This window comes from Cygnus olor, chromosome 1 (genome assembly GCF_009769625.2).
Source record: "Cygnus olor isolate bCygOlo1 chromosome 1, bCygOlo1.pri.v2, whole genome shotgun sequence".
Classification (NCBI taxonomy): Eukaryota; Metazoa; Chordata; class Aves; order Anseriformes; family Anatidae; genus Cygnus; species Cygnus olor.
Window position 1 is genome coordinate 205,663,540 of NC_049169.1, and position 13,659 is coordinate 205,677,198.

At 47.8% G+C, this 13,659-nt stretch overlaps 1 protein-coding gene across 6 annotated transcripts; it reads left to right on the forward strand.

Annotated features, from left to right (window-relative positions):
* The first annotated feature begins 6,735 nt into the window (after nucleotides 1–6,735).
* Nucleotides 6,736–12,214, forward strand: KCTD14 (potassium channel tetramerization domain containing 14). Of its 6 annotated transcripts, XM_040544467.1 has the most exons (4): nucleotides 6,738–7,905; nucleotides 8,011–8,112; nucleotides 8,948–9,004; nucleotides 10,030–12,214. In XM_040544467.1, exons 3-4 carry the CDS (start codon nucleotides 8,981–8,983, stop codon nucleotides 10,699–10,701), a joined length of 696 nt encoding a protein of 231 aa, XP_040400401.1. In that variant the 5' UTR covers nucleotides 6,738–7,905; nucleotides 8,011–8,112; nucleotides 8,948–8,980; the 3' UTR covers nucleotides 10,702–12,214. The 6 variants fall into 6 exon arrangements, with proteins under 6 accessions (XP_040400397.1, XP_040400398.1, XP_040400399.1 ...); XM_040544463.1 differs by lacking the exon at nucleotides 8,011–8,112 and having other exon boundaries at nucleotides 6,736–7,914; XM_040544464.1 differs by lacking the exon at nucleotides 8,011–8,112 and having other exon boundaries at nucleotides 6,737–7,905.
* The last annotated feature ends 1,445 nt before the right edge of the window (nucleotides 12,215–13,659 follow it).

Sequence of the window (13,659 nt, forward strand, 5' to 3'; positions counted from 1 at the left end):
GGAGGTGATGTTCCCCAGCCTGCTGCGAGGGGTCTTCCCGCAGCAGGACCAGGACGGGGCGGCCCCGCACGAGGGCGGCCCCGCGGACCTGTACGAGCGCTACCAGCTCCTCAAGGCCATCAAGCCCGTGGTGGAGCGAGGCCTGGCCTCCGTCACCGACCCGAGCCCCAGCGGGGACACCGACGGCGATGCCGACGCGGCCCCAGATGACGGAGCGGACGCCAGTCTGGAGGAGCGCCTGTCCCACCACGTGAACGGCTTGCAGCAGGTTCTTACCGACCTCACCAAAAACACCAAAGCCCTGACCCGGAGGTACAGCCAGATCCTGGAGCAGATCAACCTCAGTGACGATCAGTCCAGCTCATGAGCCTGCACCCCCAGCCTCTGAGGTAAGAGTTTGAGGAGATGCAGAGCCGAGGAGGAGCTGGTCAAGGGGTAACACGTGTTGTCTTCTTGCCCCATCAGCTGGGCGTCTTTCCAGTGTTTGCATCACTCCCCGAAACCCCGGGAGTTTTGAGCCCCGGTCCTCTGCACTTCATTGCTCAACAGATCCTACAGTGTTTGTTCCTCTCAGTTGCCAACTGGCACAGGCTGTGCCGCTGAACAAAGGTCACTCAGTGAGCTCCAGGTTGTCCCCAAGGGTCCCCAGCTTGCAGCATAGGCAATGTCTGGCTCCTGCTGGGCGGACTCAAAATATCCCAAAGCATCTTCAGGGAGGAAAGGGACGGGTGCTTGGGAGACCCTGAGTTTTGGGAGACTCTGAGTTTTGAACTGCAGAAGCTGCCAGACACCAGTGCTCCAGCTGCTTCTCTTTCCTCTCCGAGGAAAACCACAGAATTAATTTTTCAGGGTGTAAATTGGCCCTTTTTGGTCTCCAAATGTCTAAATGTGATGTGGCATCTGCCAACAGCTCAGCTACCTCAATCCTCCCCTAGCCTGGAAAACAAACCCAGGCTCTGGGCTGGTGGAACTTCAATCCCTCAGTCCCTTTGGCCCCTGTACCCAACGCCAGCCATGGGCTCAGGACCAAACAGAGCTCTGACAGTGAAACAGAGTATAGTAAGGATGCCCTACACAGCAATGTCAACCCTAATTTTGGACGAAACACAACCAAGGACGAGGACTTTCCAGCCAAACCGTGTCCGTTCTCCCCGCAGGGTGATCTGTCGTCCACAGCCCAGTGGCAGCTTTTCTCCTGCGCCAAGTCCCACCGAGGAACGTCCTTTGTGACCAGCACAGAGCTTGGCCGCCTGCCCGCCGGGCGCTGCCTGTACCATCCAAGTTGCCCCGCGGCCAATCCCGCTGGCTTGGTCTCACCTCCGTCCCCTGGAAGTGAAATTTCCCTGCAGCAGGGCAGAAGCAAGTGTTCCGTGTTATTGCTTTGCAGAAGGTATCCATAACTTTGAAGCAATGCTTTTTTTTTTTTTTTTTTCTTCTGCGTGTGTCTAAACCACCTCCCACCGGTCTCTGATGATGTAACTGCTTCCCAAGGGTGGTCTGAAATAAAATGCAAAGCCTCAAGCAAATGTGCATGTGTGTTTTCTACAAGCTGGTGTGTCTATATAGCTACCGTCCCCAAGCCCACGATGACAAGGATGTCTTGGTCACCGAGGTCAAGCTCCAGTGCAGGGAGGTTTCTCCCTTGGGGAGTGGGAGTTGGGTTTGTGCTGGTATGGCTGTTCCTGTGCCAGGTGCTGGGAGCCTGATCTGTCCCCCAGCATCCTTCCCTTCCCTTCCCTTCCCTTCCCTTCCCTTCCCTTCCCTTCCCTTCCCTTCCCTTCCCTTCCCTTCCCTTCCCTTCCCTTCCCTTCCCTTCCCTTCCCTTCCCTTCCCTTCCCTTCCCTTCCCTTCCCTTCCCTTCCCTTCCCTTCCCTTCCCTTCCCTTCCCTTTCCTCTGAACTGAGCACTAGAGGGAGGTGTCCCCTTGCCTCTTCAGGCCTCTGAAACAAACACAACTGCTGTAACACCAATACTTTGGATGAACAAATCCCGGCGCTCCACCAGGCTTCAGTTTTGATTAAAGAAACCAGAGATCTCAGAGCATCTGTGCCTCTTTCCAATATCAGCTCCGTGCCGTGGCCGTGTGCTCGTGTCCACGTTAACCCCCAGAGTGGGACCCTGGTGGCTCAGTAGCACTTCAAGGAAACACAAGAGCAGGAACTTCATTGCTGGCTTGTATTTCAGTGAAACTCTAATAGCACAGAAGACAGAAAACTCATTTCACGATTTATCGCTGCGGCTTCAAAGCATCCCCCACCCTCCCGCCCCCTGCCTTAACATCTTCAGCAATGGTAAAGGCTATCCTGAAATCAGCCCCACTGAAATCTCTGCACAGTCTCAAAAAACACCGTGGAAAGACTGATGTCCTCCTGTCCTTGCTCAGGAGGAACCCAGCAGCCGATAGCTGATGTCCCACATCGCTTCTCAGGGGAATAAATTATTTTTGCTCACCCCGTATCCAGGCAGAGCTTTGCCAGCTATTAAAATGAAACGTGACCTCTTTTATTCTGCTCTCATAGATTAAAACAGGTGAGGAACCGGGCTGCATTAATTGAAACCAGGCAATTAATCGTGTGCTGCCACGTGCGCCACAAGACTGTGCCGTGTACGCCGATGCCATTCATCCACCGTGGGTCAACGGAGGTGCTTTGCTGCCTTGGCTTTTGATGGAGTCCTGGGGACTTTCCAAAGCCAGCTCAGACACCTCCTGAGCCGCCAGCCACACATTCCCCAGGCACGCAAAGGTGGGTGGAGGAGCTAAAGGGCTGGAAGTGCTGTCGGCGTTTGCGCAGCGCATGGCTGTTTGACTTAGGAGTGGCTCCTGGAGCGCAGAGCCACCTGCCCAGCGGCACCGGTGCAATTTCTCAGCAGACCCGGAGCAAACTGCTGCTGGTTTTGCTTTTCGGCCATGCCATGCCTCGTCCCGCTAGGCTGGAGGTGTCCCCAGTCCTGTGTCCCCAGTGCGGGACTAGGAGCAAATCCCCGGGATGTGGCCACGCGGCGATGTCCACGAGAGCTGGTGTGGATCAGCTCGTGGATCCCAAGGGAGATGTGGTGGGATAATAGCAAGTAAAGTCCAAATAAGTGTTCAGAATAGCTGTGCGAAGTGTGTTGCCTCTCCTCGTTGCCAGCCCATCCACTGCTGTTTGCTATTACCTGGCTCTTCCCCAGCCTTCTGTGGGAATCTCCTTCCCTGAGATGCCCTGGAGCAGGTGGGTCCTGGGAACCGGGCTCTTCAGGTGCCCTTTGCACCAGTTGATCCTCACTCCCAGCAGTGCTAACACCGGTTATAAGCAATACGACTGCAATATGACTCTAAAATGACATGAAGGGTGGAGATCAGCTATGGATCACCTCCTACACGCTCCAGGCAAACGGAGCAAAGTGGCTTTATCTCCTTAAGTAACTTCTACACTAGGCAAAAGGGGGATAAAAGGCAAACAGGAGCCGCTCAGTGCTGCTTCCAAGCTGCTTCCCCACATCCAAGCTTCTCATTTCCCTTTCTGCTTTCACAGCTGCTTTCTGTAATCGTCCAATTATTTTTTCCCCTCGGATTTAGTGTATTTACTTGTAGAGGGGTATAAAACCCAGATATGAATGTCGTTGACCTAATTCTCTTTAACAGAAGTTGCCAACTGAATGTGTTAAGGAAATAAATCTGTTATAAATACTTGTATGGGCAACACTGTTTTCCAATCGGATGTACGTATGAGCAAAGAGTTGTTCCAGTTCATTGTTACGTACGTATTTACACAATTTTCAGAAACACATATTTATTCCCCACAAAGCCATTGTCAAGTTATCCATTCCTCAGCAGACACCGAGTTATTTATTGTGATTATTTTTGTGACTCGCATTGTGGTTGCTTGTATACAGCCCAGGCATGGGGTAATCCTTTTAGGCAATGAAAGGACGGTCCCTTAGAGTCTTGGAGAGGTTCTTCCATTCAAAAGCTGGGGACAGTGGGAGATCTACTTCTGAAGTGTCTACAGAAGGAAGAAATGTCAGGGCAATCAGCCACCCCAAGAATAGGCAAGAGGCCCAAAGCATTGGTGTGCATGAGGAGCCAGAAGAGGAGTGGAGAACATCTAAATGGCTCTTGTCGGGTGTCCTCCTCGTGGCTCCATGACCCTTTTTGGCATCTGGCCTCTCTGACAGGTGTTGGCAACCTTCCCTTTGAGAACAGGAAGGGATCTATGACACTCTGAGCTTCTCACTAACCTCTCCTCAGTGGCAGGGTGCCCCCAAATCCATCAAACCTCCAGGTTTTCTCTTTCCAGCTCAGTGCAACCATCGGAAAAGCAGCAGAAGCAAAGCCACCTGTGCCCTACAAGAAAGGGTGGCCATGCCCGAATGGCTCGTAAACCCCGGTGGAAGCTCAGCAACACGGGGTGTTCAGCACGAGCCGAAACCAACATGGTCAGCAGGGCAAACAGTGTCACAAAAGGAACCAGCAAGGACACTGCTGAAGGCACAGAGAAGGTCGTGTTTTTCCCAGAAGAAAGGCAACGGCAGCTCTAGCAAAGAAGCACTGGGACCTTTCCCCAGCACCCCATCTTGTTTCCACCGTGGCTATTCCCCAAGCACCCTCAGAGCTCTCCTCTTCCGCCCAGCAGCAAGCAGGTGGGTCCCCAAAAGACCATCAGATGCAGCTTTAAGAGGCTAAATTGGTGCAGGATTTCAGGGATGCAGGCCAAGCGGTAACAAACATAAAGCCCAACAGAGATCTTGGGTAGAAATTCCAGCTTAATCCAAAGCGAATTCCATCCCTCAAAGGAAAAAAAAACAGCTAACCCCACTAAAACAGCACGGTGGTGGCCAGAGCCTCCCAGGGGGTGTGGAGCAGCAGCTACAATGGGGCTGCTGGTTGTGGGAATCCCAAGACCCTGGTCGCCCAAGGCTACGGAGACATTCATGCTCTTGGCTTTTTACTTCTTTCCCAAGGGAAGGATGAAATTCAAACCAGCCTGGGTTGGCTGTTACCAGCAGCGTGGAGTGCTGGGAGCACTCCTCCGATACCCTGATCCCATTTCTGCCTTTCAGTGGTTGCTCCCCACCCACCGCTTTCCCCAGCATTGCTGTGACTGTGGGGTAAAAGGAGGGACACGAGCGCCTGTTTCCACTTAGTGCAGGCTCAGAGGGCTTTGATGCAGTCAGATGCTGCCCTGCAAAACCTTCCTCGACTGGGACAGCAAACATATTTTATGTGTGGTCCCAGTAATCCACGGTGGATTTGGTGTGACCGCCAAAAAAAGGCACCAAATCCCTGTGGGTAAGTAGCGATATGCCAATGGTTTGGGCTGCGAGAAAGTTTTTCCTTAAGGACCCTTTTTAGATCGGATGACTTTGGCAGTTTAAAGTGAATCCTCACCAAAAAGGAGAAAAAAAATATATCCAACTGGGAGTAATTTGCATAGCAGGACTGAAAAATGCCATCTTCAAGCAAGTCAGGCGGCTGGTGGGATTAAAAAGTCCCGGAAGAAGCACGAATAAAAACAATCAGATTTTCCACATACATGGTGACCTCCAGCCAAATATCTCAAAATGCTGATTCTTTGTCCCATAAAGTGCCAGCAAAAGTGTCCAGGATGTTAAAAAAGGAGTGAGAGAGTGGAGAAAGCAGACCAGGATGTTCTTCAGGCCGAAGGACCAGCTGTGGTGGCCCTCGTAGCAAAAAAGCACTGTGTATGTCAACTAATTCCTGTTGCTGAATTGGCAACGATCAGCGTTGTGGCACTGAAAGTTTGTTCTCTCTTGTTGCCTCTCATCAGCCACCCTCGATTCTGGCACGAGGAAATCTTCTAGGCAAGGTGTTGCACGAAGCACCCTCTTCTACTGCTCTTCACCCCTCCATTGAGTGAGCAGAGAGGCGATGGCCCACCCATCTATCCCGTTCTGCAGCCGCAGAAGGAAAGGTTATCACCTCGAGCATTGAAGACGTGCTGTGTCGAGGGAGTATGGACTCCACCTCTGTCAGGATATTTTCTGATGAGCCAGCCCATAGAACGAAAAAAAATAGAAATTAGAAATCTGCAGGAATCAAAGACTCAGAACGTTCAGATCTCTAGCTCTCCCTCCTTTCCAATAAGCACTGATTTTTAAAAATTAATTACAGGTCACAATTAGACTTCGTTTTTAACCGTATCCAGCACTATTAATTCTCCAGGTCTGGCAAGGGGGAAATGCCAGCCCTTCTATTCAAGGCAGGAGGGATAACTCAGACATTATTATTTCTGAGGATCCCTCATTATGCTTCAGAGCAGCAGAAGCAAAATATATGTTGGGTTCGGTGAGAGGTTCACCCACACGCACAAAGCCTTCAAAAGAATCTGGGTCCAGCTTTGATGGAGCCGTGAGTGAGGATTGGATTTGTTTTAAAGGTGAGTGGATCAGTGCAAATTATAACACTTTTTTGCCCCATGCCTCGAGCTTCTGTTCAGACCTGTGCTGTGTTCTGGGTGGATATAAATCCAGCAAAATCCTGGGAGGACGCAAAACCAGCAAAGCTGGTTGTGACAAACACAATGCCGACTTTGTGCATACCGTTTCCTTACATACCATGCTGTCATTTTTCATCATTAAAATCTCACCCAGGGAGATTTTTAGGAAGCGCTGTATTTGTCTGAGATTCTCCTTTTGGTTGCTGGAATCAGAAAGGAGCTTGAAATGAAAGACAGTGAGGCAAGGTGGGTAGAGAAGATAAAGCCTTTTATTAGACTTACGGACAAAGCCGGAAGAAAAGAGGCAAGCTGAAACAGAAGCTGACAGACCTGAGGAAGCCTCGTGTGCCCCAAAGCCTGCATGCTTTTATCCACCTCCAGCAGCTGATCTAATAAAAGACGTTGCCTCTCTTTACAAAGTTCGCTTTGGACAACCACGTCCAATTTGGCCAGTACAATGAAATGAAGACACGGAAGCGATGAGTAGCCTTAAGACAAATCTGTAAGCAACAGGGCACTCAGGAACACTCTGCATTAAAAAAAAAAAAAAAAAAAAAAAAAGAAAGAAAAGGAATGAACACAGATTTCCTTGTGGGTGTTTCAGTGCTGCGAGAAACCGCCCCACTGCCACGCAGTCTGTGGTGTTTCCCACTTCTGATCTTTGCTGAACACGGGATATCTGAAACCAACGTGTCATGCAAAAAGATACTAACCAAATATTTCCGGCCGATTGAAAAGAATGGTTCAGGCTCCAGCAGAGATTCAGGTTTGGTTCTGTTTACCCTGCACAAATTACTCAGCACCCAGGGATTGTATTGGCAACAAGGAAAATAACACCGCCTTGGCCAGATGGTAGGCACCCTGAGCCGACGGCGTCAGACACGATAGCGGGATCGGTGAGATGGTTTGGGGCAATCGTATCGTTAAAAAAGCAGCACGCAGGGGCCAAAAAGTGGTAAAAATATTTATTTGGTTTCAATCCAGCCCAGGCACGGGTTGTGGGGCTCCCCAGAGGCGCTCTGGGTGCGGGGCCTTCTTTGGAAAGGATCATTTTGCTCTTAGTCACCGCGCAGGTAGTGTTACAGGAGGTGTGCGCTGGCAGCCAGCCCGAGTCCACCCCGCTCCTCGCTGATTGCCAGAAAGCTAACGAGCAAATACTTCCGCTTTCACGCTGTTCCCTCCCCTCCGGCTGGACCTGCAACCTGTCCCAAGGCTGTGTTAGGGCCAAAGTGGAGCTTCCGGGGAAGCAGCTTGGGTAAAAAGAGTGACCCAGAGAAGTAAAACCGAGTGAAGGAGGGCTGGAGAGGCCATCCTGTGTGCGGGGCAGGAGCTGGGCAGAAAGTATCGGGTTTTGTCGTGTGGACGAGCCACTGCCTGCCTTCTTCCCACCGTGGGTCTCGGGGAGATGAGCATTTCGTCGGAGCACAAGCCCCTCGGGAAGCAGGTCACTGGCAGCCTGCACACGGTGAGTAAGGTACGGGCTCGGGGGCACAGCTCCCTTCTTTGGGATCACGGCATCCCCTCTGGGCTTCATTATAGGCTTTCTTGTCCCCCATCTGCTACTTTGAAGACACCAGGGCTTGCCAGATGTGTGGTCACAAAGAGGATTCTACTTTGGTTACAGAAGGGCCACGTCCCTCGCAGGCATACAAGGCAGCAGCAAACAACCTAGGTGGTTATTTTTCTCTTTTGGCAAGCGGTGGAATTAATTTGAAATTTGTTGTTAACTTCGATTTGCTGGATCCCTAATGTAAAAGCATGCTGTGGGGGTTGTTAGTCAGGCTACTATATTAACAAATAATACGTTTTCCATTATTATTAGTGATAAACATTATGAAACTCTCAACCAGCCATCTGAAAAAGGAGCAAAGGCTCGAAAGCATGAGACCCTCCTGATAAATGATCCCTGCTGGGGAAAGCTGTTGTTATCATTTGGAGTAATGGCAAATTTCCTACCTAAGAGGCTTTACTGTAGAAACAGCTTTGGGGCATGCTCTTTAGTGGGTAGAAATCACTAGACACTCTCAGAGTATCATTTTCTCTTCTCTTGGCCCTGTCGCAGATGCTTGCCCTTGAGATGAAGCCACCTACGCTGGGGCAAAGCAATATTCCAGCTGGGTCTTTGGCCAGCATCTCTTGTCATCTCCCTGGCTTGCCTAAGCTGTGAGCTCATTTCTGCTGGACCTCGTAGCTTGCTGCTGTTTAAAAGATGAGGTCTCCCTCTGCTAAGAGTTGTCTGTTCCTATCCCCTCTTTTTGCCAGCTCTGGTGCTTGTTAAATCCTCTGTGAGCTGCTTCAGCTCACTAAAAGGAAGGAGAAGCAGAGCTGGCAGCAGAGCTGGCACAAGGTGAGAAGCATGTAGATAGGTACAGGGATGGAGAGGGGAAAAGGCCCCCCCCGTTTTTCTTGGTATGAGCACTGAGATCAGCTCACGTCACCTATCTCGTGGGTATGCACCCATCCAGGTTGGATCCAGCTAAGCACTAACGCACACACTTCACTTCCAGCATGTGACTAGAAGCACTGGAGCAGATCCTTGCATGATCGGATCCAAGAAAGAGCAGGTGAGCTCCTGAAAAAGAGGGCTGGTGGTTATTGACTCACTCCTTCCCAATGGCAGGCGTGGTCCTGGGCATGTGATTTGTCACAGGAGTGACGGTGTGAGGGGAAATAAGTGCCTCATATCTTCCTCTTCTTGCTCTACTGAGCACTAAAAAACCCAAAGGGAGGCTGCTAAAATTCTTCAGCAAGGTCAGAAGTGACGCCAGGTCCAGCTGTCTGGGTAGGCCTCACCCAACGTTTCAGATAGTAGTGGCATTAACTCACAGTGAACTAAAATAAATACAAATAAAAATCCAAACTATGTGTTCTTCCTTCTTCAATCCACATCAGCTGCACAAATTATTTTCTTGACTTCCTATCTAATGCTGTCTTACGTAGATACTGAGGTAAAAAGATTCTGTGCTCCACCTCAGACATTCTGGATTTTAGTGTCTTAGGTCAGGGTTTATAACCTATCCCCCATGACAGCTGAAAGCCAATCCCACCACATCTAATGTTTCAAAGAGCTTTAATTTTGCTTTTGAAGAGAAATCTTTAACTCAGGTGAGAGGAACAGAGCTGCACAGCTTTGAGCTCTGTCCTTGTCCCTCTGCACTGCAGCGACAGGAGGGTGAAGGCACTGATTGCTCTGTCTGAAAGCAGGGATAATGCTTGTGTGGGACTTAGGAGATTGACATCAAACCCCAAAACCACTGACAGCTTCCCCAGGACTCTTCTTGTCTGTCTTTCCTCCTGGTAAAATGACTCTGCTATGTCCCAGAGATGTGGTGAGGACTAATCCATTTAGAAATGTCCAAGTCTCTGCTGCTCTGGTTGTGAGGACCAAGTATAAATATCCTACATCTGCTTTTAGAAATAAATGATGAGGACATTCCCATCTTGGGACAAGGGTTCATCCCGCTCTTTACACTGCCGTTCCAATTTCCAGCCGCAATTGTATTTTTTTCCCCTTTTCCCTGACAATTCTATGCTGAGAGCCACCGATGGGTAATGCGTGTGGGTTTTTGTTCCCTTGTGCTACTTGCAGCTGTCACCAATCGTGGAGCTGAACGTCGGTGGGGAGATGTACACGACAACACTGAGCACCTTAAAGAAACACCCTGGCTCCAAGCTGGCAGAGATGTTCACCGGCCAGCCCAAACTCAGGAGAGACTCAGAAGGCAGGTTCTTCATCGACAGGCCGGGGACCTATTTCAAATACATCTTGGAGTACCTGCGCAGCAACCAAGTGCCCACCCAGTGCATCCAGGACGTCTACAAGGAGGCCTTGTTCTACGACATCGAGCCTCTAATCAAGCAGCTGGAGGACTCCCCGCAGATCTTTGGGGAACTCGTGGCAAGGAAGCAGTTCCTGGCCCGCGTGCCCAACTACAGCGAGAACATCGAACTGATGATCCGCATCGCGAGGGCAGAGGCGGTCGCGTCCCGCTGCTCCGGCGTCATCGTGTGCGTTGTCAGAACGGAGGAGGACGCAGCCAGGTGTCAGGATGCCTTGAACAGTTTGGACACGGACAAAAAATCCGTGGTGAAATTCGGCCCCTGGAAAGCAGCACCGAGCATTTCTGATTTGCTGGACTGCATTCAAATGGATGTTGAAGCAAAAGGGTACAAAATATCCTTTCAGCCCCACGTTGCTGAAAAAGGTTTTCGCTTCAAATCGCACGACTTCTTCTACAAGTTCCTGTTCACCTGGTGGTAGCAAAGTGCCACCACTGATGGAGAGCAAAAGAAAGCTACTATTTAAACAAGTTAACTTAGGCTGTGGAGACTGTGGGCCCACGAAAGACTCTCTGGTTGTTTGCCAAATTAAAGAGCATGTAAGAGCCACTGTTTTGTTGGGCTTTAGGGGATAACTGTACAATTTAAAAGGTGTGTGTGTCTTGAAATGCAGTATGATATTTTCCAAAATGTTTATTCCTTTTGTGTCCACTAGTACTGACTATATTGAGAAGTAAAGGCACTGCAGAGCCAGCCGAGGTACCAGGAAAAGAAGGAAATTTAATCTTTGTTGCCAACAATTAGATTAATTGAGGGAGCCAGATTTTAGAGTTGAGCCAATCTCACTCAACCTAAGGGAAATAAATAATCCCAAATATCTCTTGTGGACATGCATCATTAGTCTCTTAGTACAAACAGGAACACATTGCTGCCTTAGGGTCCAAACTTGTTACTAGGGTTAAGAGCAGCACATGGACTTGTCCCCTGTACTCAGCTTTATTTTGATTCATAAATACAAAGATCTAGAGTCTCTTCACATAAACCTGCTGACCTCAGAGCCTTCTCCTTGCTTTGAACACCCATATGTTAGGATCTGCTGTACCAGAAGCTGCACAGAGTGTAGCAGCCACAATTTTATTCCTAATAAACACAGACAGTATTGACTATAAAGGACACAGACCAACCTCTAAATACTAGCTCACATTTGCAGTGTTGAAAAAAAAATCAATTTTGTAAAGCAAGAGATCAAATTTGGAAGCAGTTTTGAGAGAGAAGACAGGAGTACATAAAATCTTTCCTCTAATTAATATTTCACTGTTTCTCATGAATAATAATCATAATTATAATCAGACATAATCTGAACTATGAAAAAAAAAACACATACACGTGCAATTCCAAGTGGAATCACTGAAAGCTGTGTAAATACTTACTCAACTTGAATTTGGATCTTTAACGAGAAAGCTAAAGCTCTGTCTCTCACCGTTTTCCATACCAGAACCTACGTTAAAAAGAATTTCAGTGTCCCATTCTCTCCTCTTGTTCCTTTCTAGCCTGCTCTCCAGACAATGTATTTATTACTGCTATTTATTATTTATTTGGAAGGAAAGATAGCTTTCCTTTTAGCTATGGTCCAGGATCAACAAAAAATAAAAACACCATCACTGATCTGAGGACACGCACTCCTCTCTCCTGTCACACTACTTCAATTTTTTTATTGTGGCATTCATTATTATTACAGCACTATATCTAATTTTATAAGCTTCTGGAAGAATAGGGAACCCCCCTGTGATTTGACTGGAAGGAAGTGCCACTGAAGCTAAAGCCTGGGGCCTTAGTGGTTATTCTGCTTTACAGCACGTGTGTTGGGTCCTAAATCAGGTTTAAAAAACATCTCAATATTCCAAATGTTTTCTGTTGTTTTGTTTTTGTTGGTGTTGGTGTTTTTTTTTTTTTAATTATTATCATTATATATATTTTTTGGTTTTGTTTTTACTGGAGATGGCTTTTAGGTTGGTTTTAATAATTGGGGATATCTGAAAATCATGATAGCTATTTTGGTTATGGCTATATTTCTTTTACTTCTAAGAACTCTAAGAACTCCTCCCTGTTAAGGGCAATAATCTCTGGGGTGATAAACAAATATATTTTGACAGTTCTTTGAATGATACAGAAGTGCTATATTTACCGACATCCTCCAAGAAAAATCCCTGAATTCAAAAGTTTTATCTTCATGCTAATGGATTTGAACCATTTCTAATTGCTTGATTTCAGATGTGCTCGTCCTGACACAAATATTCTAGCAGTAAAAGTTGGGAGCCACACCACTGACCTCCATGCAGTTCAGCCATAGGTGTGAGGGGACGCGTTGAGACTTCTCACATTTATAACCTTGTTAAGAACTGGCAGAATCAAGGTCTGAAAAGGCAAAAAGATTTAGAAAATAGGATCTGTGATCATAACCAAGTGGTTGGTGGCACTTAGCCTGGAAGATAGATGGACAAGGCCTTCACATATACAAAAGCCTGCTATAAGGAGAGGGAGATCAGTTATTTTTGATATATACTAAGGGTGGAAGAAGGGGTAATTGGCTTAAGACACAACAAAGATTAGCTAGGAAACTTCAAGCCGCATTTGTATTTCAGTTTTTACAAGATCTAGCATCACATACATCAAATATTTCCTCAAATACTTAAAACAGTCAGAGATAACCAGATTAAAACAGAATGAGGTGACACCTAGCCTTGAAAGAGACTCAAGATGTGCACTTTTTGAATAAACCAGTTTTAGTATTTTAGTATTTTCCAACATTTTTCAACCAACTGGCTGCAGTGAGAGCAACATGGGCCATTTACATCAGTTCTGTGGGCCAAAACTCACTGAAGAGCCTGAGAGTTTCTCCAGTTGACACAAAACTAGACAGCTCTTTCTTGTGTTTCAGTATTTTCAGAATAAACCTGTTGAGAGAGGTTGATGAGGACATGATGCAGTTTTATCACGACTGAGAGGAGGAATGTCTCTTCTTTCTGCATCTACACGTGAGAAACACTCTGTAACCAATAACATAGGCTCAGGCGAGGACCTCAGTGAAGTAGCATTTTTATTCGCAATTGCAATGGCGGGCATCCCACAAGCAGGAGCGCACCTACTAGTCACATAGTACAGTTTATATACTTAATTTCTCCACGACTGGGACCCTCCCCTGTTTCCCCATTGACTGGGTAGTCCAGGTTCACAACCTATCATATATATGATGCTTCACAGATAATACATGACTTTCAGTTGCCAGCCTGTTATTATTCAGATTTCTTTTGACTTTCTTACTCTTTGAGGTGGTAATGTTTCTTCACTTATCTGACTTGACTTGATACCGTCAATTTCACCTAATTTGCACTAAGGAGTCTGATCGTCTGCATTTTACAAGGTTGTCTGTCAAGCTTTC